The sequence below is a fragment of the Eutrema salsugineum genome, unplaced genomic scaffold, assembly GCF_000478725.1.
Source record: "Eutrema salsugineum unplaced genomic scaffold, Eutsalg1_0 scaffold_13, whole genome shotgun sequence".
NCBI classification, from domain to species: domain Eukaryota; kingdom Viridiplantae; phylum Streptophyta; class Magnoliopsida; order Brassicales; family Brassicaceae; genus Eutrema; species Eutrema salsugineum.
Genome location: NW_006256885.1, coordinates 8,701,139 through 8,724,021, shown reverse-complemented (window position 1 = coordinate 8,724,021; position 22,883 = coordinate 8,701,139). Strand labels below are relative to the sequence as shown.

General features: G+C 35.0%; 6 protein-coding genes across 6 annotated transcripts; 2 read left to right on the top strand and 4 right to left on the bottom strand.

The window, feature by feature from the left end:
* Positions 1 to 316: 316 nt before the first annotated feature.
* LOC18023376 lies at positions 317 to 1,814 on the bottom strand. Its single transcript, XM_006408263.1, has 4 exons — positions 1,575 to 1,814; positions 1,242 to 1,453; positions 780 to 1,038; positions 317 to 607 (listed from the first exon to the last, which is right to left on the bottom strand). The coding sequence occupies exons 1-4, from the start codon at positions 1,812 to 1,814 to the stop codon at positions 317 to 319; spliced, it is 1,002 nt and encodes a 333-aa protein (XP_006408326.1).
* A 1,481-nt stretch (positions 1,815 to 3,295) lies between these two features.
* On the bottom strand, positions 3,296 to 8,292 carry LOC18023375 (UTP--glucose-1-phosphate uridylyltransferase 2). The gene is made up of 21 exons (XM_006408261.2): positions 8,262 to 8,292; positions 8,091 to 8,174; positions 7,877 to 7,924; positions 7,528 to 7,619; positions 7,331 to 7,421; positions 6,931 to 6,991; positions 6,770 to 6,847; positions 6,643 to 6,693; positions 6,465 to 6,538; positions 5,809 to 5,881; positions 5,661 to 5,718; positions 5,431 to 5,543; positions 5,103 to 5,135; positions 4,843 to 4,895; positions 4,694 to 4,769; positions 4,568 to 4,624; positions 4,371 to 4,454; positions 4,192 to 4,290; positions 3,987 to 4,091; positions 3,806 to 3,877; positions 3,296 to 3,562 (listed from the first exon to the last, which is right to left on the bottom strand). Exons 2-21 carry the CDS (start codon positions 8,153 to 8,155, stop codon positions 3,536 to 3,538), a joined length of 1,410 nt encoding a protein of 469 aa, XP_006408324.1. The 5' UTR covers positions 8,156 to 8,174; positions 8,262 to 8,292; the 3' UTR covers positions 3,296 to 3,535.
* A 348-nt stretch (positions 8,293 to 8,640) lies between these two features.
* On the bottom strand, positions 8,641 to 13,519 carry LOC18023374 (homeobox-leucine zipper protein HDG8). Its single transcript, XM_006408259.2, has 10 exons — positions 13,401 to 13,519; positions 13,190 to 13,307; positions 12,907 to 13,098; positions 12,089 to 12,538; positions 11,811 to 11,915; positions 11,326 to 11,529; positions 11,004 to 11,184; positions 9,815 to 10,074; positions 9,274 to 9,360; positions 8,641 to 9,186 (listed from the first exon to the last, which is right to left on the bottom strand). The coding sequence occupies exons 1-10, from the start codon at positions 13,517 to 13,519 to the stop codon at positions 8,776 to 8,778; spliced, it is 2,127 nt and encodes a 708-aa protein (XP_006408322.1). The 3' UTR covers positions 8,641 to 8,775.
* Positions 13,520 to 15,487: 1,968 nt separating this feature from the next.
* Positions 15,488 to 17,034, bottom strand: LOC18023373 (universal stress protein PHOS32). Its single transcript, XM_006408258.2, has 4 exons — positions 16,793 to 17,034; positions 16,592 to 16,701; positions 16,251 to 16,369; positions 15,488 to 15,736 (listed from the first exon to the last, which is right to left on the bottom strand). Exons 1-4 carry the CDS (start codon positions 16,965 to 16,967, stop codon positions 15,661 to 15,663), a joined length of 480 nt encoding a protein of 159 aa, XP_006408321.1. The 5' UTR covers positions 16,968 to 17,034; the 3' UTR covers positions 15,488 to 15,660.
* A 1,770-nt stretch (positions 17,035 to 18,804) lies between these two features.
* On the top strand, positions 18,805 to 19,335 carry LOC18023372. Its single transcript, XM_006408257.1, has one exon. It carries the CDS (start codon positions 18,805 to 18,807, stop codon positions 19,333 to 19,335), a length of 531 nt encoding a protein of 176 aa, XP_006408320.1.
* Positions 19,336 to 21,711: 2,376 nt separating this feature from the next.
* LOC18023371 lies at positions 21,712 to 22,766 on the top strand. The gene is made up of 3 exons (XM_006408256.1): positions 21,712 to 22,165; positions 22,292 to 22,377; positions 22,470 to 22,766. Exons 1-3 carry the CDS (start codon positions 21,712 to 21,714, stop codon positions 22,764 to 22,766), a joined length of 837 nt encoding a protein of 278 aa, XP_006408319.1.
* Positions 22,767 to 22,883: the final 117 nt, after the last annotated feature.

Here is a 22,883-nt window from a genome sequence, read left to right as displayed (position 1 = left end):
ACTATAATGAAACAGAGGGAGTATATTTTTATAACATTTAATTACAAAGACTATTATCTTTAAATGAAGGGTAAAACAGGAAATAAGGGTAAAAAGTTACATTGAAAATGCAGAATAACACTTTTTTAAAACAAAAAATGAAATCTAAAACGGAGGGAGTACGATGTACTGTTCATTTTGGCTTGGATTGTTGGTACTTGTGTAGCGTGAGATTTTCAGTAGAAGTGCATCACTTCGCTTTTATTTATCAAATATCACCACCTATTGAAAGGTTTTTTTATTTATTTTGTGTTTGTTTGTTTTTATTTTTCCAATTTCAACTACAAGCGGCCTTAATAATATCTTCAAAATGCTGCTTCTCATGTATAATGAGATGTCCAGCTTCTGGGACTTCATGAAGCTTTATCCATGGTAGCTTATCACATATATAGACTAAAACCTCGCGCGAAATTTGTTTGTCTTCGAGTGCACACCAAACGTGAACCGACCCTTTGTTATCATCTGAAAATGGATTAAGCAATTCGGTTGGATCAAACTCCCAATTCTCAAAACCTGCAATGATGTCTCGTTGCATGCTCACATATTCTCCTTGTCGTAGAGCGGATTCCTGGATCTCATAATAAATTAGTATAGCTTTCATGAGTATTGATTCATTAGAAATTTAATGGGTTATATGATCAAGTTCATTATTAATAAGAACACTTAAAAACTGTAATTTAGCTAGAAAATGAGTCTGAAACTACACGAACTTAGAGAAACATCAGCCGATACATGCTTACCTTGATATAGGAGTGTTTCGTATACTTATCCGCGAGTTCTATGTCGCGCTCGGTCATAGTCTCTCTTGGATTCTGACTAAACGGTGAAAACCATTTCTGAGTCATCCACCAATAAAACAACCATGGAAAATAGTGTGCAACTCGAAATGTCCATTGATTTTGAATTGGTAATTTCTTGAGCGCCGAACTCAACAATTTTTTAGGCATACGACTCCACCAAAAATTCAGTAATGGAACCACCAACGTTGCTCCACTTAGTCTATACATTTTGTTTAAAACATTTCACATAAGTATAAATTATATGGTCTGAAGTAAGTTTATAAATGCAAGCATATTCAAGTCAGTCTTAGCACAGAATATATAATTTATACGCCAGTGATATTTATGTAAATTCATATGTAAATAAACTGTAGCTTTTACTTTAGATAGATCATCTTAAGAGATTGGTATAATACGATATACCTATGAGGAATGTATTTGAGACAGCCGTAAACAGGGTAAGCCCCTAGTGACATTCCTAAGACATGGAACTTTGGACCGATTTGCAATTTGTCAGCGAGTTCTTCGATATCGTATGTATCCGTTTTTAGCGTTCTTGATGGATGAGGATCACTTTCTCCATAACCAGCTCTATCGAAGAGCAAGAAGTATATCTCGAATTCGTCAATCATTTCCTAGAAGCCAAAGGAGAGTTGTAGTTCCAAATATTATGATATGAAAAATCATCATAAAAATAAGTCTTATATCATAGTGTGCTCGCTTTGTTTAAATACAATCAATTTTCTAATATAATACCTGTGTGATTTTTAAATCCACCAACTTGGAACTTCCATATCCGTGGAGAATGATTATTTTATTTTTGGCTTTATCTTTTGGAAATCCTAATTCTCTGTAGGCTAAATATCTCCCATCATTGAGCTTGATTCTTGGACATATCTCAGAAACACTCTCCGGCAGCGGAATTGGTGGCGGCGGCTTTATGGACTTGTAGACATGATAGCCTAGTAACCCGACAACTACAACAAGAAGCAACATCTTTTTACCTATAGATAAGATATGATGGATCATTGCAAAGAGTACCTTAATTAGATGCAGAAAAAAAAAGTACCTTAGATGCTTAATTAAACACACAAAAAAAACATTGATACTTTCATTATTGGGACATCATATGAAACTACCAGTAATGATCATTGTCATCATCTTGTAACTAACCTCACTTTATTAATATATTTGTAACAAAGCTGTCGTAGAGAGAAAAACCCACCTGATGATTTATGAGATGGCTAAGTAATTGCAAATCGAGAGTGACGATATCGCTGGCCAAAGCAACTTACCAATACTTATACTGTCCACAAGGCAGAGGCTAAAACTAATTAAACAAATTCAGAAGAATGCATTTAACGCGTTTAGATTTGAGAAAAGATGGAAAAGAAGATATTATCTGTCTAAATATACTGATAAAAAATATATTATATACCTAAAACGCGTACATGTTGTTTTTAGAACGTCGACCCGTATCAAAAGAATTTAGAAACAAAACCATTAAGATATAATTTGTGTGCTTTGCTTGATTACTATTAAGAATTAATACACGTATATATGCATCTGAATTTGATTGATATTTCTTTTGCCGACAATATGATTGATGTTTTGATGTTGTGTGTAAAACTTTGTATATAGAGAAGGGGATCCACTTTCCCCTTATCTCTTTGTATAATAGAACAAACGTCATTTGTTAGATAATAGACGAGGGAACATTGCAAATTGTACTTTAGTTAATATCTTGTGAGTATACGATGATATTATAGACAAATTCCATTTTGTGGACATCAGGTGGAACGTTCAACGCCTCTAGAACATTATAGGTATAATTGTTGCATGACGTATATATGTGTATAAGACTTCGTATATATTGTATGTATTTTATTCATGGAGTACTTCATATATATTACTGATTTTTACTTCATATATGGTGGATTTGTTGCTAAATTCATATGAAATACAATGTATGTGGCTTTAGAATGTATATGTGTAGATTTGTGTATATACTTGCATTTATTTAATCGATATATTACTAACTATATTTATGTGTTTCTACAATTCATAAGCAAAAATTAGATTGCTGTTAACATGAAATGCTAATGATAAAAAAATAATAGTACATAAATTATTTACTAATAGTGCCGGAATGAACTTTCATAACCCTATATGTTGTATATAATTAATAGTTTATTTCAGTTTTTAAGTTAGTATACGATTACGTTTACTTCTCAGCCTTTTTTTTAATTTTAATTTTACTTCTCAACTTAAATCTAGAAATTAAACGTATGCAAGCCGAAACATGTCATAAGGTATTTGTATTCCTATTAATGAAGCACATTGCTTGAATGTTGCTATTAGAATGTTATTAGCGTTCTAAAGCTTAAATATAAGAGCCTATGCGGGTCTATTTTCAATAAAGTGTATGATTGTGGAAATAATTAGTCAATTATCGAAAGAAAAAAAGAAAAGGATTGTGGAATGGAAAGGACCAGAATAAACTCAAACTTAATTGTTATTTGTTTTGTAGATTTGAGAGAGCATAAACTAATTAAAGTCCATGGTGGAAAATACTTTTCTGCAAAACGAAATATCATTTATTAGTTTACTCATAAACGTTCTGTGACTCTCTGATCTTTTCACAATATAAGGGTATAAGTATCACGATATGTCTTCGGTCTTCCATAAGAAAGGGAAGAAGACTCTCACTGCCTTATTCACAGGTCTTCGGGACCGTTGATGTCCTGCAAATAACACAAGGGACATTTTAGTCTTTAATCTCCAAAATAAGTTAAGAAGTTAAATAAAGGACGTAGAATGCTCCCACTCGGTTTAGCTGAACCGGATAAAACCCCTCGACATAAAACCTAAACTACATGTTTGGTAATTCCACTTGTGTTTTTTTTTTTTTATTATTATATCTGAACCAAAATCGCAGTGTAAAAGAACAATCTGAAAAAACATCAATTCTTTTTGGGTAGAATTACCTTGTTCTGGAGCACAGCGCCGTCCGGGATTTCCACTTTTACCCCCGATTTTGCCGTCACAGTCACATTGCCCTTGGAAAACCAAAAGGGAACCATTTTGAGTATTTATTAGGTCAACAGTGAACACATCCTCGGGAGCTAATTTGTTATGGACTTTTAACAGATTTACATATGTATATACCTTGAGAACAACGGAAGAGCCAAACGAGACATCACCAGACACCTTAAGGCTGTCGAGCTCCACTATACTAGGGATGGACTTAAACCGGCTCAAGAAATTAGCCACCTGTTAAGAAAGATATATATAGATACACTGAGTGAGGCTTTATGAGGCAATGTTTAGAGAACCAAACAGGACTTGTCAAGATGATTTTTCCTTCTTTTACCTTCTTGAACTCGGGTCCCAACTCAATTGATGGGTTTGAGGGGTTAGTTCTCGCCTTGTTTCGGGTGACAAAGCCATCAACTAGGGTGTACAGATCAGACTGTGGAAGAATGAAAATATGTTACAAAAGATGTCTGTGTTACACTGTTCCACTTTAAAAAGTATGGTGTAAGTCTTTACCTGGACGAGCAGCAAGTCTGAAGTTGCCTTCACTGGCAAGAACCGTGAGCGAGGTACATTAACACCGATAGCATTGTCAAAGAACTGTTTTAAGACAGAGAAGCGCACAACAAAATGGACTTAAAAGAAGACTTTGAATTGTCAAATATAGTGAGCGCTCTATATATTGAATTGTGGCACTAGGACATGCATATTACCCTTATTGCAGCACCAGCTGCAGTTTCCAGTTGAATAACTTTGACTCCATCGACTTCCTGAATAGGATTTTCAGTCTTTTTGAAAATTGCAAAAATCATAAACTACGAAATAGGCCAGGCATGCACCTTTGGGTTTGGAATGATCTCCATTTTAAGTGCATCAGCTTCCACAAGCTTTTTGATGGCCTTCAAGTTAACCCATCTGTAAACTTACACAGTTAAAGTCTACAAATAAGTTTATATCTTCTGGAAATTATAGGACATGTTCTACTTACAGGTTGTTTGTGTTGAATATCTTGAACTTGTCAATTGATTTAAACTCATTGACCTACCACAAGGATCAAAACATGAACGCAGTAACTCTTTTAAACAGCTGATACAAATGGAAGCAAGCAGAAATCACAAACACAAATCTACAGTTTCCCCAGAGAAAAGGGTTTGGAAGAGCAGCAATTTATTTTGAAAACTAAGCTCAAATCACAACCTTTCCCACAACCCTAATGAATATGCTACAATAGTTTCATGTTGGACTTACATGTTCATCAGGAACCTGAGCAATCTCCAGAAGCTGTGATACACCAGAAAAATAAATTTTAGAGGTCATGAAAACGAGTTACGTTCCTCAGTAACAAAAGAAAATTGTAGCACTAAGAAGATCAAGAGTTGAGATTTGTGACATTTTGTTATGTATTAGGAACCTAATAGACATACATATTGATACACGTTTTTTGCAATAAAAATGCATCTACAAAATCAAACATAATCAACAGTAGATAAAAGCCAAATCTGATTAGCAGTTTTTAAATAATGATGCATAAGAAACTGTACGTTTTAAGCAAGAAATGACACAATTGAGAACTTACCTGAACTTTTCCTTCATAAGAAATGAGGGTTCCTCCCTTCACATCAGCTAAGGTTTTGGGTGTAACCTCCATACAGTATTCGTTCTTGTTCAGGATCAAGTGCTTCAGGATTTCTGCAGCAATTAGACCAATACGAGACAAGCAAGGAAGTTAGTATGGGATTTCATGTAAATTTTTCTGATATACATATAAAATTATGCGTAAACAAGAATGAGCAGAAAAGGACATACTTAAGTCAACGATGGCACCCAAGTTGTCTGAATTGGCAACGAACACATATTCCTTACCCTGTGAGACCCAGAAAAACAAATTTCAATAAACATGGGCATCAATCTTAAATCTGGGGGAAACAGTAGTCGAATGCATTAAAAAATGAACCTGCGATAAGAAAGCATCGAGCTTTCCACTGTTCTTGAGGGATGGGAATACATCACCATGACCGGGAGGATACCTTCACAAAGATAAATCATTAGTAGGTGATCTGATAAACAACAGAAGATATTCAATATCTTCAAAGGCAACCGTAATCTCAAATGAAACCGCAAATAAGGGCAACAAAACAAATTATATGACGACTACAGCATATAGTAAACCAGCAGACGGATGACATTTGTTAAATCTAAAAGAATTCAGAAAAACTTGTAGATTCAAAAAAAAAAAAACAAATACAAAAGCTTCTTTCTCTGCAATCATTGACTGGTCTCAGAGAGCACAAGACATTACAATTTCAAATCTCAGTTATGATACTTCTTCACGTAGGGAGATTAACCAGTTCCATCTTGCATAAGAAGATCTAATGTGACTTAATATGAAAAGGAACAAAAACCATCAAAATTATCAAGACCAAAGTAAACACGAAATTGTTTTGAGTGAGTCTGTTTTCTGTTGCTGCTCAGTATTTAAGAGCAGAATGAAACATTTCATAGTTTTGATGCACAAACTCATGGAGCACAAGAAGGCCAAAGAAAGAAGAAAAAAATATGTAAAAGTTAGTGGATAGTACTGTGTGATTGTATGAGAAAATGAAATCATACCAGCCATCCTTGTCGGTCTTTCCCTTGCTGGGCCATGGCACAAACTCATCTGCGACAACACGGGGATATTTGCTCTAGAAAATCCAAGTAAACATAATTAGTTCAGATCTGATGTCAGTTTTTCAATACTAACAATATTTTAATTAGCTGTAATTTGATATGCATCCACAACACAAACCTGGTTAAAAGTGTGAATATCAACATTTGAGTTGGTGTACTTTTCCACAATCTGAATATGACAAGCACAGTTAGCCAAACATAAATTTAGAAGTGAAGAAATGTGATCCCCAGTGAAATAGAATTACCTTTTGTGTGTCATCATGTGTATTAAACGAGTTCATGAGAACCAATGGAACCTTGCAGCCATACTTGTTGTTGAGATTCTGTGGGTGAGCAATATAACTGGGGATTAGATTAGGAAACATGAAGAATGTACTTGGGAAGAGTAATAAAGAATTTGACGAACCTCAATCTGGAGAACAATCAGATCAAGAAATGTCAAACCATCACGAACTTCGATAACCGACCTGCACAGAGAAAAGCAAGATATAATTTCTGCACTTCCTGAATCTTGGAATGACTACTACATGCTTGCTATACCAAAACTTCACTTTCAGTAGCTTCATTTTGAATGTTACATCCACTAGCAATGAAAAGAAAATTCTACCGTAAAAAAAAAAGAGAACAGACAACCAGAAAGTCCAAAGACAGGGATGACATGGCGAATAGATCTCCATACAGGGCAAAAAATGCAAAAACAAATTTCATGTTTAACAATGAAGTTGAAATTTCAAAGAGACTATGAGAGAGCAGCTACGCAATTGGATGAAAACTGAGGACAACAGACAAATAAAAAAAAGGCTTACTTCGGGCCAGTGCACCCCATAGTTGTCCCAAGACCTCCATTGAGCTTTAACACAACAAGTTTGTCCAACAGATTCTTGGTCTCGGAAACATCTACATCATTTCGTAAACATAAAACATCGTTTTAGAATCACAAAGAAACTGCAAGCAGGAAACAAAAACTTCTAAAAAATCGGTATCAGTGAAGATGGAAAAATACCTTCAGAGACGGGAGCCATTTTCTCGTAAGGAACAACGATTTCATCAGTCGGTGTCTGGATCTTACTCCACTCAATGTGCTGTGCCTCACCGCTTCAAATTCATATGAAATCAGTGACCAAATTAGTCTACCGTTACGTAAACAACGTCGAAAACAACCCAGATCTATTATCCAGATCCAATCATATTTCAATCCCAACTAGTAAACTCAGATTGAAAGCAACTTTACCGGAAAAAAGCCAAGTAAAACGATGTTGTTTGATCATCACATTTAACAACAAATTAATCGAAATACGGAAGTACACATCCACAATTACATCATTTTGAAAGCCGTAAAGAGAAAGACGAACCTCAGGTAGCGTGAAACGAGGTTGATGAATCCGCTCCTCTCATTCTCACTGAAACAAAAGCAGATCACTCCAAATAATCACGAAAATTCACATATAGGAGTCCAAATCAATAACCAACAAATTTTCGGGAACAGAAAAGAGAGTAAACATTTTTTTTTTTAAATCAAGGAAGCGAGAATGAAAAACAAAAACACGATCGAATCCGAACGCGAACCTCATCTCAGCAAGGCCATCGACAGCGGATTTGAGTTGAGGGAGATTCTCGGTTGTGGCAGCCATTTTCGATTATCGAATTGAGCTTCCGATCCAGAAAACAAAAACAAAGATTGTAACGTAAATCAAGAGAAATGATGGAAATAAAGCAGAGATATATTTATAGGCGTACGAGAGTTTTGGCCTTTGAGAAGAGTAGTGGTGATGAAGTGACGATGCGTGTTGTGACCGCGCATATATACATTGTTCTCTCTTTACCAATTACAAGTTTACACGTGACATCTTCCATGTCCGTCAACTTTTTTTCCTGTCTGTAAATTTTCTATATTTTTCTTTGCTTTTTAAAAAAAAATAAATTACTAAATTTCCCATTTCATAGTTTTATTTTATACCAATACACCTAGCTAACTTCAGAGATGTTGTTTCATACAATAATTTCATCAAATTTTTAAGTTATTAAAAAATGACTACATCATTGCATATGATTATCAAACATCTATCTTTCAAAATATCGGGAAAATTGTTATAACCGAGCAAAAGGTCCAAAACAATAAAATCCATAATAATCTTGTCCTTGAAAAATCATCCAAAACCAATCGAAATCATCCAAAACCAGACATAAATATAAAAATATCTTAAACAAAGAAAAAGAGAATCATGCAGAGAATATTCCCTCACTCAGACTATCAGACATGAGGGCAATTGAGTAAGAGCTTGATCTTTTGAACAGTACCACTGATCAAACTACTCACTGTGTCCACTGACTTCTCATTCAACTCTCTCGACCTGGTGATTTTACCAGAGACAAGGATCTGAAAAGCCACCGTCAGCAAAGTCCCACCGTCATGACCAACACCACCGTCTTCAGCCGCCATGGATCGCCGGCCGTCGCCTGAGATGGTGAAACCAGAGGGAAGGATTGGAATCTTGGAAGCGTCGACTTCGCCGGAAGCAGCGATATTCATTGTAGTCTCGTCGAGCGGAGCGTACACTATCATGCCTCCTAGTGCGTCCATGTAACAGTCTTGTAGCATTAACATGTTGTCATTGTCTGAGTCTTGTGCCATACTTATGGCAATATCCTCTCTTCGTGGAGGCTAATATTGTATATATTTAAAAATTAGTACAGTTATATGTATAATCAAATATTTATTAATTGGCCGTTAAGGAAAATGTATGTATACCCGGAGAATGTTGAGGTAGTTGGTTTCACTTGATCCGGTGAAAACGCGAGCGATCTCAGAGACTTTTCCATAGCAAAGAACGTCCCACTGTTACATGCAAACGTGGTTTGTTGTTAATAAACGACATAAGACAACAATAATAGATTTTTTTTTTAAAAACGAATTTAAAGCTTAAGTATCCATGCATGTCTTTTTTGAATAATTACATAGATGTTTCAGACCATTGGTCCATCATCATTTTTTGTTTAATTTCCGTATCTGAAATGTCAAAAGCGAAACTCTAAACCAAGTTAAAGAATTTTCTTTTTCTGAAACAAGACTACTTCGAAAATTAGAGATATTTTATAATTTACTATTTATGTATATTCAGCTATTCACAAACAATACCCTATTCATATTGAGTAAAAACTGAACACGAACCGCAATCTTACTAAAACGATTTATAGTGAATTTAATTTACGTCAGTTACAGTCCTAATTTAAAGTTTCAGTTCCATAATGATGTATATATGCAGATGAAGAAGAAGAAGAAGAAAAAGAACCTGATGACGAGTGTTGTTGTCTCGCAAGCAGTTGAAGACTTGCAAAGGGCTGAGAGGGATCGAGAGACAAGACGCAGCACTGACAACTAAACCGGTTGGTTGACCGGGCTCCATGTTCATCCGGATCGAGATTCTGACTCCACATTTCGAGTGTTGAGGAAAGTCAACCTTCCCGGACATGGTCAACATGTCGTTGAAGTTCTTCAACATTCTTTCCCCTAATTTCATTACACTCTTCCTTCCTTCTCCCGTATTTATAGCTGCCAAAAACATTATACTTTATCAATAACATCAGAGATTCATCAAAGATCTAAGGTCTTTGGAATAGATTATATTTCGGAGACTACGACACGTACATTCATCTTTAATCAAATTATATATCTATTAAAAAAACAAAAATTATATGTGGTACAACTAAATGATCGATGTATAATACATAAGTTGTGTTAGTCAAAGCCCTGACCGTTTCCTAGATGTAGGTATATATTGGTCAGTACAGTTGCATGTCCTAAGGTTAGAATGTAGAGATAAACAAAATTATCCGACCATCTTAACATTTTTTTTAGCAGGTCGCAACTAGTATGATAAAAACTGATTATCAAAGAAAATTGAACTATGACCTTAATTAGGGCTTATCCAATAAAAATGGTGGTTGACCGGACCTGACCTTAATCCATTTGATTTTACATTTTCTTAAAGAACTTCAAAACTAGAATCACCACAAGACCAGATAAATCAAGAAAAACTTCTGTCATTATATATATTATGTCCTAGTCTTTTTTAATTTACAAAAATAAGTGGGCACAACATTTAGTTTACGAATATATTGTTTATAATTTGTAAAACCGTAAAAACTCTATTGGAATAATATATTTAGATAGAAACGGGTAGATCTTTTTCTTTTTTTGTTTTTTAATTAGTACATTTATTTCGTTTTAGGAAAAAACTTCCGTTTAATTGTCATTTATATTTAGATTCACATTTTTTTCATAATTTCGTTTATAGAAAACTAAGAAAAAACATTAACTAGCGTTTTCGATTTTTATCTTCCAAACCAAATTGAAACTATCATCAAAATGAAACAATTATTCCATTCAACTCAAATGATAAAAAATAATGATAACTTTTTTCCACTATCACAAATTCAAGAATTGATTAGTAAAGTTAGTGACAGATCATATATATGTACCTTCGCTCCAGTCAGTAGCGGGAATGGTAAGGATGGAGGAGAGAGCTATCCTCTCACACATTCTCTCAAGCGCAACGATCCATCGCTTTGCGCTATAGCCTGAACGGCCACATAATAGCTCTCTATACATCCGATGTGTTTCGGGTTTGTGGTCCACTTCCACATGCTCTATCCACTTTACCTGCAATATTTCAACAACTTCTTAATGTATATATGTATAGTTTTACGAGAATATATAGATAGACTTTCGTGAGCTTTGATCCCAAAAAAAAAAAAGAAGATAAGACACTTGTGATGAGATCGATCGAGCAATGGGAGACACCTCGGAATGAGCATTGGACAAGGCTCGTATGAGACAACCAGAAGGACGTTTATAACAAGAAGGATTGACTTGGTCAAAGTTAACGATGCTGTGCGACACGTCAGCAATAATCCAGAGCCCTTCATCGATCTGTTGGCAGCACCTGACGATCATAAACTCTCTTGGTGGCACCAGCGGCGACAGAATGTGTATACGCTCCCATATCTATCAATTTCATTCACATTCAAAACCCATATATGGTCATATATATACACTAAGATCAAATCAGATTTTACATATTTCAGGGGTGAAAAACTCTATTTATTGTGATCCAACTTAGAGAAAATTCACACAAACAACCTAGTTTCAATTAAAATGTATTTCTAAACTGAAATTGTGCCGTCTCGAACCAACTCAAATTGAATATCTTTAAACTGAATGAAACGGAATGTAAATAATTTTTTGATAACATTTTTTTGATTCCATAATGAAAATAGATTTCTCACCACTTGCACGACATTGCAGTTTTCTTTTATGGGAAGCTGGGATCCGAGCCTATGAACCGTGACGGCCGAGTTCACGATCGTTGGAAAAAGATTTTTCCATTTCTCCTACAGTAAACAAGTTTTAATTAAATTTTTATTTAAAATGACTTCGGCAAACAAAAAAATATAGGAAAAATAATCTTTGGAAATCAGATATCAAATGCAAATGGACCACTTAAGTTCACGCCTAATCAACATAATCCTAATAAATATTTTATGATGCATGATAGAATACATACCGAATCTAAAAACATTTCGACCAAATTTGTTGCTCCTATAGGAAGCACTGTGGCATCTTTGGAAGACTCGACGCGAGCACTCATGTTCCTGAAACGTTTGACTGTGTGCGAAAACTTCTCATACATTTCTTGGTCAATCACATATGTTCCGTCGACAGAAGACTTGACCCAAAAAGCTTCTTCGGTAAAAAACAGGCGCTTGAGCTCTTCAACCGCGCTTGCCGCGGTTTCAGTCAGTCGCGGTATATCCATATGGGATAGTAGTGGTTGTGGTTGGATGGTTTGAGAAGTTGGTGGTCTTAGTGAGCTTGGTGGCTCGAACAAGAGATTGCTTGGATTAGTTGTTCCGTACAAGGTGCGAGTATCAACGATTTGCTGAGCAGGAGCGAATGACTCCACCATGATTTGTTGGTGTTTGTTCTTGGATACAAAACTGGCGATTTTGTCACGCTATAAAGAACATATATTACGGATGATCTGTTAGAATTTTTGTTTTTGCAATTTTCATGGTTATGTTACTCCATCGTTTCACTATATATTATAAATATTTACGAATTATTTTAGAAAAAACAAATATTAACGAATTATCTTATATGTATATCCACACAATCAATTTACTTTATATATATATATAATTTATATCATCTTGTTTCAAATAGTTGAATATCATTTTAGTGGTCAAGAATTGATGATGTATACCATTTTTTGTTCGTAAATTTTAAATGAAAAAAATTGATGACACATCAAACATATATCCAGAAAAATATAACAGTGAAGTATTTGATGAGTTTAGATAAATGGAATAAATTGATGGTTACCTTCTCTTTGAGGAGAGCGTTTTCCAAACGCAGTTTTTGGAGATTGTGTTCGCGTTCGTCACTGCCAAAAGGAGGACCGCCACAAGCTGGACAAATCACATTCTTTAAAGCCTCTAGCATTGCATCGTTCTCACATTGGATCTTTTCGTTTTCTCCACGAAGCAATATGTTAGCGTTTCTTTCATCTTGAGCCTATCATATGAAAACATTATTTTTATAAAATACAGTTCGTTGAAATAAATTATAAGATTGTTTTTCTGAAAAGATTTGCTAAGATAAATACTTTGCTTTGAGTTCTTTTGTTCTGAAACCAAAATTTGATTTGATCCGGCTCAAGATTCAGCTCTTTGCATAATTGTTGTCGTTGTGATTCGTCTGGATGAGGACATTCCTTGAAGTAACTTCATTCAATTTTAAGAAATCCAAAAATAATTATTATAATACAAAAATTCAATAATCTTACGAACGTAGTAAAGAGTTGATAAAGATTTTACGCTTCAAGTCTCTGGATCTGTTGAGGAGTGTGGCGATGACAAATTCTCTTCTCTCTCTTCTTGGCATTTGGCGAAGTACATTGTCCATTGCCTGCGCTTCCACCACCATCATAATTCATTTTGTTCTTCACCAAAGAAAAATAGATCTTTTTGCAATGTTGTTTGTTATTGGTTAATTCACAACTTAGTCAGCATTTATATGGAAAAGGGTGGTATAAGGATAACTAAAAAAATATATAAATTAGTTCATAAAAGGTAAATAAAAGGGAAAATATGGATGATTGCTATTGGAGTGGGTAATATTATATGTTAAAAGGCAATGCTTAATTTTATTTAATTCAAATACTTATCAGAGATTTAAAAGGGATCTATATATATAGTAGCTATTATCATTGTGTACAGTGTATTGAGGGTGAACCAAATATATCTAAAAATTAAATCTAAGGAAACTTAATTTTTTTAGGAGAAATTTTATTTTCTATCTTTGGTCGATTCATTTTTTGAGGATGAACTTAAACCAGTTAAACAAGCACCTTTATCTCTTTTAGTTTACAACTATTTTAAATTACTTAAGATAAAAAAAATATTACTTTGAAAAATTGTTAACATAGAAACTTTTATTAAATATTTTCCTATTAACAGTTTATATATTGAACTAAAAGGATTCATATATAAAAACAAATCTAAAATTTTTATTACATACTTTTTTTTTTAATTTTAAATCAGTACTCTGGCATCACCTAGTTTTATTATTGGTTTATTTATAAACATGAAATATAAAATAGTCTATAATATCAAAGAAGCTTTTTTTTTTTTTTATTAAAAGATTTTAAAGTTTAATATCTAAATTAATGTCTTTTGCTATCTTATTACATAAGCTTGTGCTAATGACTAAGAATCTTAAATAAATTAAAATAAAATATCAATTATAAAGAAATGTATCATTAGTGATTTAAATATTAATTAATTGGTTGATTATTACTATATTTTCAAATATATATACAGCTCATTCCACAACTGTAAATACCAAAGTTGATACTGTAGAAGAAAATTTTAAGAAATTCTAGACGCGCTTCATCAAATAAAATAAAAAATATTCAATTTAGGTTTTTGAATATAAAAATTATTACAAAATATATTTTCTATGTTTCAAAATTAAATATGTTTCCAAAATTTTCTTTTCAACTGTTATTCTTTTAGAATGACACATAACTTAATCAATTATTCTTGTTGTTTAGATAAGATTCGGATCACTACTTGTTTTAGATAAGATTCGGATTACTATTTGTTTTCACATTTCTATGCAGTTAATTAATATATTGGATAAATAGATATTATGTGACTAATTTACATTTTTTTCATAATCACCTGAATTATTATATATATATATATGTACATATTTATATATTAAAAGTAATTTTGAAACATATGGAGTACATATCATTTTTTCATTCGTCTTGGGCTTCCAAAACTCTGGACGGTCCTACCAGTTAATGGCGCAATTGCAAATGGTCTGGTCTATGACTATGGTGCAAAATTCGATGAACCAATCCAAGGCGGACCAGATTGTTTCCCGTTTGGATCGAAGAGCGTAAATTTTGAAGGTTTTTGTACCCAAAATGAAATCCTTACGAGAAAATATTTCATAGGGTCTGAGCACTTTATTATCGGACCCAAAACGCATAGACTCTCAGTTTTGACCATGGATACACTCAATTTTCATAAGCCCACTCCGATCAAAGCCCGATTCAGCTCACACAATCATTATGAATCATCTCATCAACAGTGTCTAATCTCACCGAATCAACATTTTAAGGTTGCTATCGTGTCTTTCTTTTCGTGTTTACACCTAACGAGTAACGGCCAATTCCATATTTCTATCCGACGGGTTTTCCTCCTTCCAAAACAAAATTCCAACTTTCGCCTTCATTGTTTAGCCCTCATCAAATTCCCTCAAACTGTTTAGCCGAGTCGTTAAATGTTATTGATCCATTAGCTTAATTATTTCAACTAGAACGTATTTCAACTAGAACGTATTTCAACTAGTATCCTAGGTTTTCCAACTAATTTCTCTATCAAAAGTGAAATATTATAAAAGAAATTTATTTCTGTGTTCTGTTTTTTCTTTCATCAAAATAAAAAGTAAGAAATTATAACAACAAATATCATTTTACTTTAATTTCTTGATAGACTAATGCATTAACACCACACATAAGTCGTAACTACTACGGTCCAAGCTTTAAAGAACAATAGACTTTAGTTAATTGGCCTTAACAACTGTGACTGGACATGTTGCATTTGTCACCACATGATTGCTCACACTACCCAGCAAGATCCTACAAAAAGAACAAAAAGAAAATGAACTTACTGATTAATCAATACCAAATCCCCCCTTTGCTGTATATACGTGTGTCTGTTTTGTAAGCAAAAAATGAACTGAAATTAAAGGTTTAACGAGAGGGTTTAATTGAATTTGAATGCATCTACATTTCTACAAAATTCTAGTGTTATTAAATTAATTGGTTTCTCAATTCTATAGAATGTTAAAGATGATACAAACAAAAAAAATAAAATAATAATAATAATCAAAAAACTAAAACTGAATAATGATACACGGGTTTACTAGTTTTTTTTAAAGAATGGAAATCCAACGGAGGAAATAATTTTTTTTTTGAGGAAATAAAATGTGAACATATATCTTTTAGAAAAATGTCACTATAATAATGTTAAATAAAAATTCAAACCGAATTAAAAAAAACTCTAACAATCAAGATCGTTAAAGCTCCTGCTTCCTTTATATAATGAAAATCCGAAAATTTTCAAACCAGACTATATGAATATCAATATTACCTTTTCAGAGAACCCAAACCTCGACTGCCAAGAACAATGGAATCGAGTTTTAGATTTTGGACAGCATCGCAAAGCTTCTCCCTTGGATCCCCCCAATACACTTTTGCCACCACCTTAACCTTTAATTAGGAAAACCAATTACAAAGAAAATAAAAACTTGAACAAAAAAACAACATTCTCTTAAACCAGTGCGGGTTATGCCCGGTTTGGGTTGGGTAAGTTATGCTTTTTTTTTTTTAATGTATCCTTTTTTCTTTATTAATGAAAGCCCTTTAACCAAAAAAAAACCTTGAACGACGACCAAAAACAACAATTGTAGTAAGCGAGAGAGTGCAAAATACCTTTTTAGCCCTAGAGAGTGTATCAAGAACATCAAGAACCTCCGGATCATAAGCAAGTCCATACTGTTTAGAGAAATTAACCTCTCGAAATTCCTCCAAAGGAACTAACGCTGCAAAAATATAATAATAACTAATCTAAATGATCAAAACCAACTACGATTTTCTTTTAAATATATGAAGATATAGTAATTTTGTGCATACGTGAACCGGTTTCCTCAAATAGGATTTTGCGGGTGTGATCGGCGTTTTGAGGTTGAACATGAATCAAGATGACGGTGTCGCCATCTTCTAGGAGATTCTCCGCCGTCCAACGGAGAGCCGATTTGCTCGTCGGAGAATAGTCCATTCCCACGCCCACCGTACGTGCTTTTCCCATTTCTCTCTCTTTTCTCTCTCAATCTCTCTCTCGATGATTTCTAAGTGGAATTTGCTTACGCTAGTCTGATTTATTTGTATAACCGGTTTGATGTGATGGAGAATAATGACGCACACAGAATTCGAGATATTTAATGATTGTCTTTTTCTTTTTGAATTGTTTTGGAATTATGGTGGGTGAGATTCTTGAAGCTACTAGGTCTCTCTGTTGCTTACTTTTCCTAAAACACAACAAAAAGTCTTTATTAATTGACTGTTTTAAGAGTAGTATTTTTTTTTTCAAAGAAAGTGATAGGAAACGGAATTTTCATTAACTTTTTTTTGTATTCGTCTTTTTGTATAACATCTCATTTCATATACTAATTGAAATTTGATAACTTGATATGATACTGGATTTTTCATTTTATACTGACGTAAGCGAGTGCATTGGTTTTTTTATTTTAAAAATAACTATGTAGTATGTATGTATTTGAGAATTATAATCAAAATCTTAAATTGTGTGTTGGCATAAAAAAAACGTGTGTTAACGAAGGCCAGTAAGGCATGTATTTGCATAAGTTGTGTATTAGTGAATTCTCTTTATATCAATTGGTCTAACAAGAAAACAATATTCCTTGTCAACTTTCAGTTAAGGCAAATTTTATTCTTCAACTTTTCTTCATCTATAAGTTTTTATTTGTCTACTGATTCATGGAACTAGATCCCAACATATCAAAAGTAACTTTATTCTTTATTTTTTTTAGAAATTTTAATAGAAAAGTAGTTTTAACTTCTTGGCTCTCAATGGGTCTAATACGAACTGCCCAATAATCTCTACCAAAATTGTTGCGCTATGAAAAGAGCCGTGAAAAAAAACTTTGAGAAAAAAACCCTGAAAATACAGGTGTTCATGGAGTGATGGAGGTGGGCATATGTCACACGCGTTGTTTAGTTTTAACTTATAACTAGCAAAACATTTTGTAAAATTTTGAATTAATCATTGTATTTAGAAAAAATCGTATTTTATTAAATCGTATGATTAAAAACTACGAGATTACAACTGGAAGTAAGCAATAAAATAAGATTTCCGTCCTTCCTTCCACACTTTAAGCCTCTAAATCTCTTGTTGACATTATTTATTTTATGTTATTTTGTCACCGTCTCTTGGCAATGTTTAATCATAGCTACGTTGACTCAGCGCTTTAATGTGTTTTCCTAGTTAAAATAATTTGAGCCTACGTGATTATTGCTTTTATTATTATCATCCAAATTATTCTGATTTGATAACTCTGTGTGAACAAAACATTCCAGGTATAAATATAATTGATGTTCCGTCAAAGTTTAAAGTATCATACCGTGATATTTAGGGTACGCCCCGACCAAATTTTATTTCTTTCAGAAAACTTATGAAAATATTTCAATCAAAATTCGAAGCTGTACCATAAAGAAATCTGACCTATTTTATCGTTTAAGAAAAACGAACTGATAAGCCTTCATTACCATTTTTCTTTTTATTATACGCACGCAGAGTAAACATGGAGATAAAGTAAAACTTCTGAAAATACGGCTAAATAATGTATAAAGTAATAAAGACGCGGATTCAACTATCCAATGTCAACCTCTAGTATAAGTTGCTAAGCTGTCCATCTTCAACATATACTAACGGAAACTTCTGTTTATTTATGTATAAATTTTTTAAAATCATTATCTGGTAACTAATATATTATATAGTATTGTATAAAAAATTTAAATCACTAATTCTCCCTGGTAACTGATTATATATAAGTTTCAGTAGTCTTGTTCGATCCTCTCAAAATCAAGATTTCGTCCTACACTCGTAAACGTCGATCTCTTGATCAATGGGCAACTACGTTTCATGCGCTCTAAGCAAAACGACATCGTCTGTGTCATCACCATCACCAGCGGCGGCGAAAGTGATTCTCCCCGACTGTAGAGTGCGTGACATCCACGCTCCGACGAAAGCAGCCGAGCTCATGATGGAGATGCCAAGCCATTTCCTGGTCGACGCCAAATCGTTAAAGATCGGCCGGAAATTCACCCCACTCGCCGCCGACGATGACATCGACCTCGGAGGATGCCATGTTTACGTCGCATTCCCGATGACGCGTGTCGCTTCCGCAGCCAACGCCTCCGATATGGCTCGGCTCTTCCTCGCCGGCAAGAAACGCGCCAAAAGCTGTGACAATAGGAGAGTGTCTCCGGAGGAGGAGGAAGACGATGATGACGTAAGGCTGATGTCCTCGGGAGCGAAGCTACTGAACCTGGAAGACATTGAAGATTTCTCGGCGGCGGAGTTTATTCATCGGATCTCTGTTTCTAAATCCAAGAAGCCTCAGCTGGAGACCATTGTTGAAGAAAATGTGTCGTAACACAAACAAAAGATCCATTTTTCATTTAATTTAATTTTTATTTTTTACGAAGTTGCCTCTCTTCTGTGGTATTAATGTACGAAAGGAGACATATTAGTCGAGAAGTTAGTTGTGTGGTTTGCCTATGTAAATGCGCTTTTTTTTTTCCCCCGTTCTGTAAACGGATATTAATCGGTAAAGACTGATGATTTGTGTTAGATTTCTGTTCATATGAAGGGGTGAAAACCAATACAGTATTTTTCTAAAATAATGTGTTTTTCGAGAGTAATTTGGTAAACGCTTACTCTAACTTTACAAGTTACAAACAAACGTTATAAAGAGAACAAAAGGTTAGTTAATTAAATAGAATCAAAATTAAATCATAGGAGAGTAATGGAACCCGTCTCTTGATAATTGCAATTATAATTGGAAACTGGAAAATGATTTAAGAATTAATTAGCCTTGAAACCAGAGTCGTTGACCGTATTTCGGGAAACCCCAATATGACCATTTTGTCTCTTTAACGGCTTAAATAATGCTCTGTTTCGACGTCTCCCTATAAATACAAGTACGATTCGATTACTCCTTCACTACCAAACCTTGACGATTAATTAACCTTCTCCTTCCCTCAAAAATGGCCGAATCAATTCGAAACCGAGCAAGATCAGCTTCAGAATCACAGATCGACGAATTGAGTGATGGTGATTTCTCTATCTCCGATCTGGGCCATTACACATACATCTTGGAATAATCATTTCCCAGTACAGAGGGTCTCAGTTGAATACCTCCCAGAGAATCAGAAACTGCAGATACCAGCTGCAATGGGAATGTCATGGTCACCGACGAACTCGGCGAAGCTCTGCGAAACAGATCACACTCTCTGTTCTAGGTTCTTGAAGGTCGCGTCAATGTCCTACACCGAAATCGCGTCTCTCGTGAAGACAACGACCACTGGTGAGGCGATCTGTGAAGTAATCGACGGTCTTGAAATGGTGACACCTGTTTCCGAGATACCTAACTGGTGGGAGACGACGGAATCAGATTCCGATGAAACGTTTGGTAACTTAAGCAAGTTGCTTCTGTTTAACTGCGATATCCGAGATTTTGGCTATCTCCTTACCGACAATGCTACTGTTACTGATACTGCTTGGTCGAATGATGTTGAGAACGTTCCTCTGAACCGTATTCAGAACAAGCTGAAACCGTATACTCTGCATATGATTGCTGCTCTCAACTATGACTCTGTTGGGAACTATCCTCTTGGAGCTTGGGTTCGTGCTTATGGGTTAGGGATTGGGATTTATCCTGCTCAAGGAAGTGAGTTTAAGGCAGAGGCTGTTTATACTACAAAGATGCCTTGTACGGTTGATGAAACCGAGGTTCTTGCGTTTCAACAGAGCACTGGAGAGATTCTTATGAACCTATGCCTCAATATCTTGGCGGTTTTCGGGTTATTGCACTTGAGCAAGGACAAGACTTTTGTTAGAGGAGACGAAAAACATGAACCGGGTTGGGAATTCTTACTTGAAAACATTGAAGACCCCGGATATGGTGATGAATATGATGATGACAGAGCACAAGGAGTGTCTTCTACGTATTGCTCCTCATCCTTTTGGTCTTGCACAGACGTATTGGCTTGCAAAGGTTATGTGCAAGCATCAGCTTCTGATGCCTTTGCTAGCTGCTCGGTATCAGTGCCCAACTCCTCCTCCGGTTCAGAGAATCATGGTGATACTTGAAGCTGCTAGAGAGTGGGAGATTCTGCCTGCGGGGAGACAAGTGTTGGAAATGTTTAGCGATAAGCTTTCTCGTTTGAAGACTCAAGAGGCTGAGATTAAGGCAGCTCCTCCGAGGTATTCAGAGTTTGTGTCGGTTTTATGGATGCGAAGAGAAGATAGATATGTCTGAAGAGACTTTGGTTGATGTGAAGGCTTTAGTGCCTGCTACGTACGGCTTTGCGATGGTTGCACATGTGAGTGAGGACGGGAAGAGGAAGGATGGTATTGCTCTGGCTCGCTGTCTCAAGAGTGTGGAACGGGATATGAAGATAGCCGGGAATTTCTGGAAGAAGTTGTGGAGAAATAAGTTGCAATCCTCGTCTCAGTAATTAAGAGATGGTTACAATGGATGAAAAACTCGATCGATTTAACGAGAGGTTTAAGAATAATGTAGCTAGTTAACGTGTGTTGCATTAATTAGATCATCTTCAAATTCAATAAAAGATTCGTTACTTAATTCATGTGTTTTTCTCCTAAAGTTCGGACTATTAGTATATTTTAATGGTACGCACGTCCTAGGAACAACTCTTTGATGATTTATTTTTCTTGCACGTATGTACGATGATGATAATCAAGACCAATGTATGGTTGTTAGAATCAAGATTCAAAAGAGAGAACCATGGCCAGATCGCTCAAGAAAACAGTCAGGTTGAGCCTAAGACATGTCCGGATCCGTTCTTCAACAAACAGGTTCAAACCGGACTCTAGTTCCATAGAAAGAGATCAGAGAATCGAGTTTCTCGGAGGAGACAATGGCGTTGGAGAAGAGGGAAACGTTGGCGACAGTAGTAGCGAGTATGAAGAATTTTTTGAAGATGAGGGAGTAGAAGGAGAAGAAGAGGAACAAGATGATGATGATGATGGCAAAAGCGTTGTAAGCGGTGGCAAAAGTGAACGCGAAGAGACAGAAGTGGCAGAGGAGGAGGCGGAGATCATTGAGGCAGGGAATAGGGTGATGGTGGTGGTGGACAAAGTGATTGCTTCAACCGGAGCTCTTGAATGGGCTTTGAAGCACACATTACAATCACAAGACTATCTTTTTCTCTTATATTTCTCCAAACCCTTTAGAAAAGGTCATCTCTTTTAACTTTTTGAGCTTTTTAATTCATTTGAAAGTTCAAACAAAATCATTGCCTTCTCAAAATGTTGGATCTTTAGTAAGTATATGGCTTTGTAAAGATTTTGATCTTGCTATAAAGGCAAAAGTAAGAACCGGGAACGTGAAGTAAAGACAGACGAACTCGTCCACACTCTAAAGAAACTCTGCCAAACAAAGCGACCTGGGGTGAGTCCAAATTAGTAAATTCTAACAAGTGTTTTCAGCGTTTCAAAACTCTAAAATGTGATTAGATATTAACTATGTCTATAATATAACAGATAGAGGTTGAAATAAGAAGACTAGAAGGAAAAGAGAAAGAGAAAGGAGAGAAGATAGTGGAAGAAGCAAAAGAACAACAAGTGAGCCTCTTAGTAGTCGGTGAAGAGAAGAAACCGCCGGTTTGGAGATTAGTGAAGCGATGGGGTTGGAAGAAACGGCGGGGCCGAGCCGGAGTTCTCAAGTATTGCCTAGAGAAAGCTTCGTGTATGACCATTGCGGTTAAACCAAAGAGCCGTAAGCTTGGTGGCTACTTGATCACAACCAAACGTCACAAGAACTTTTGGCTCTTAGCTTGAATTCATTTAATCCATCTTAGGTTTGGCTTTCTTTCTCTTTGCATATTGTCAAGTTTTTTTTTTTTTATATTTTGTTTGTAGAGAATGATTTCAATTTTGTCAGTTCTTGTTTGATTA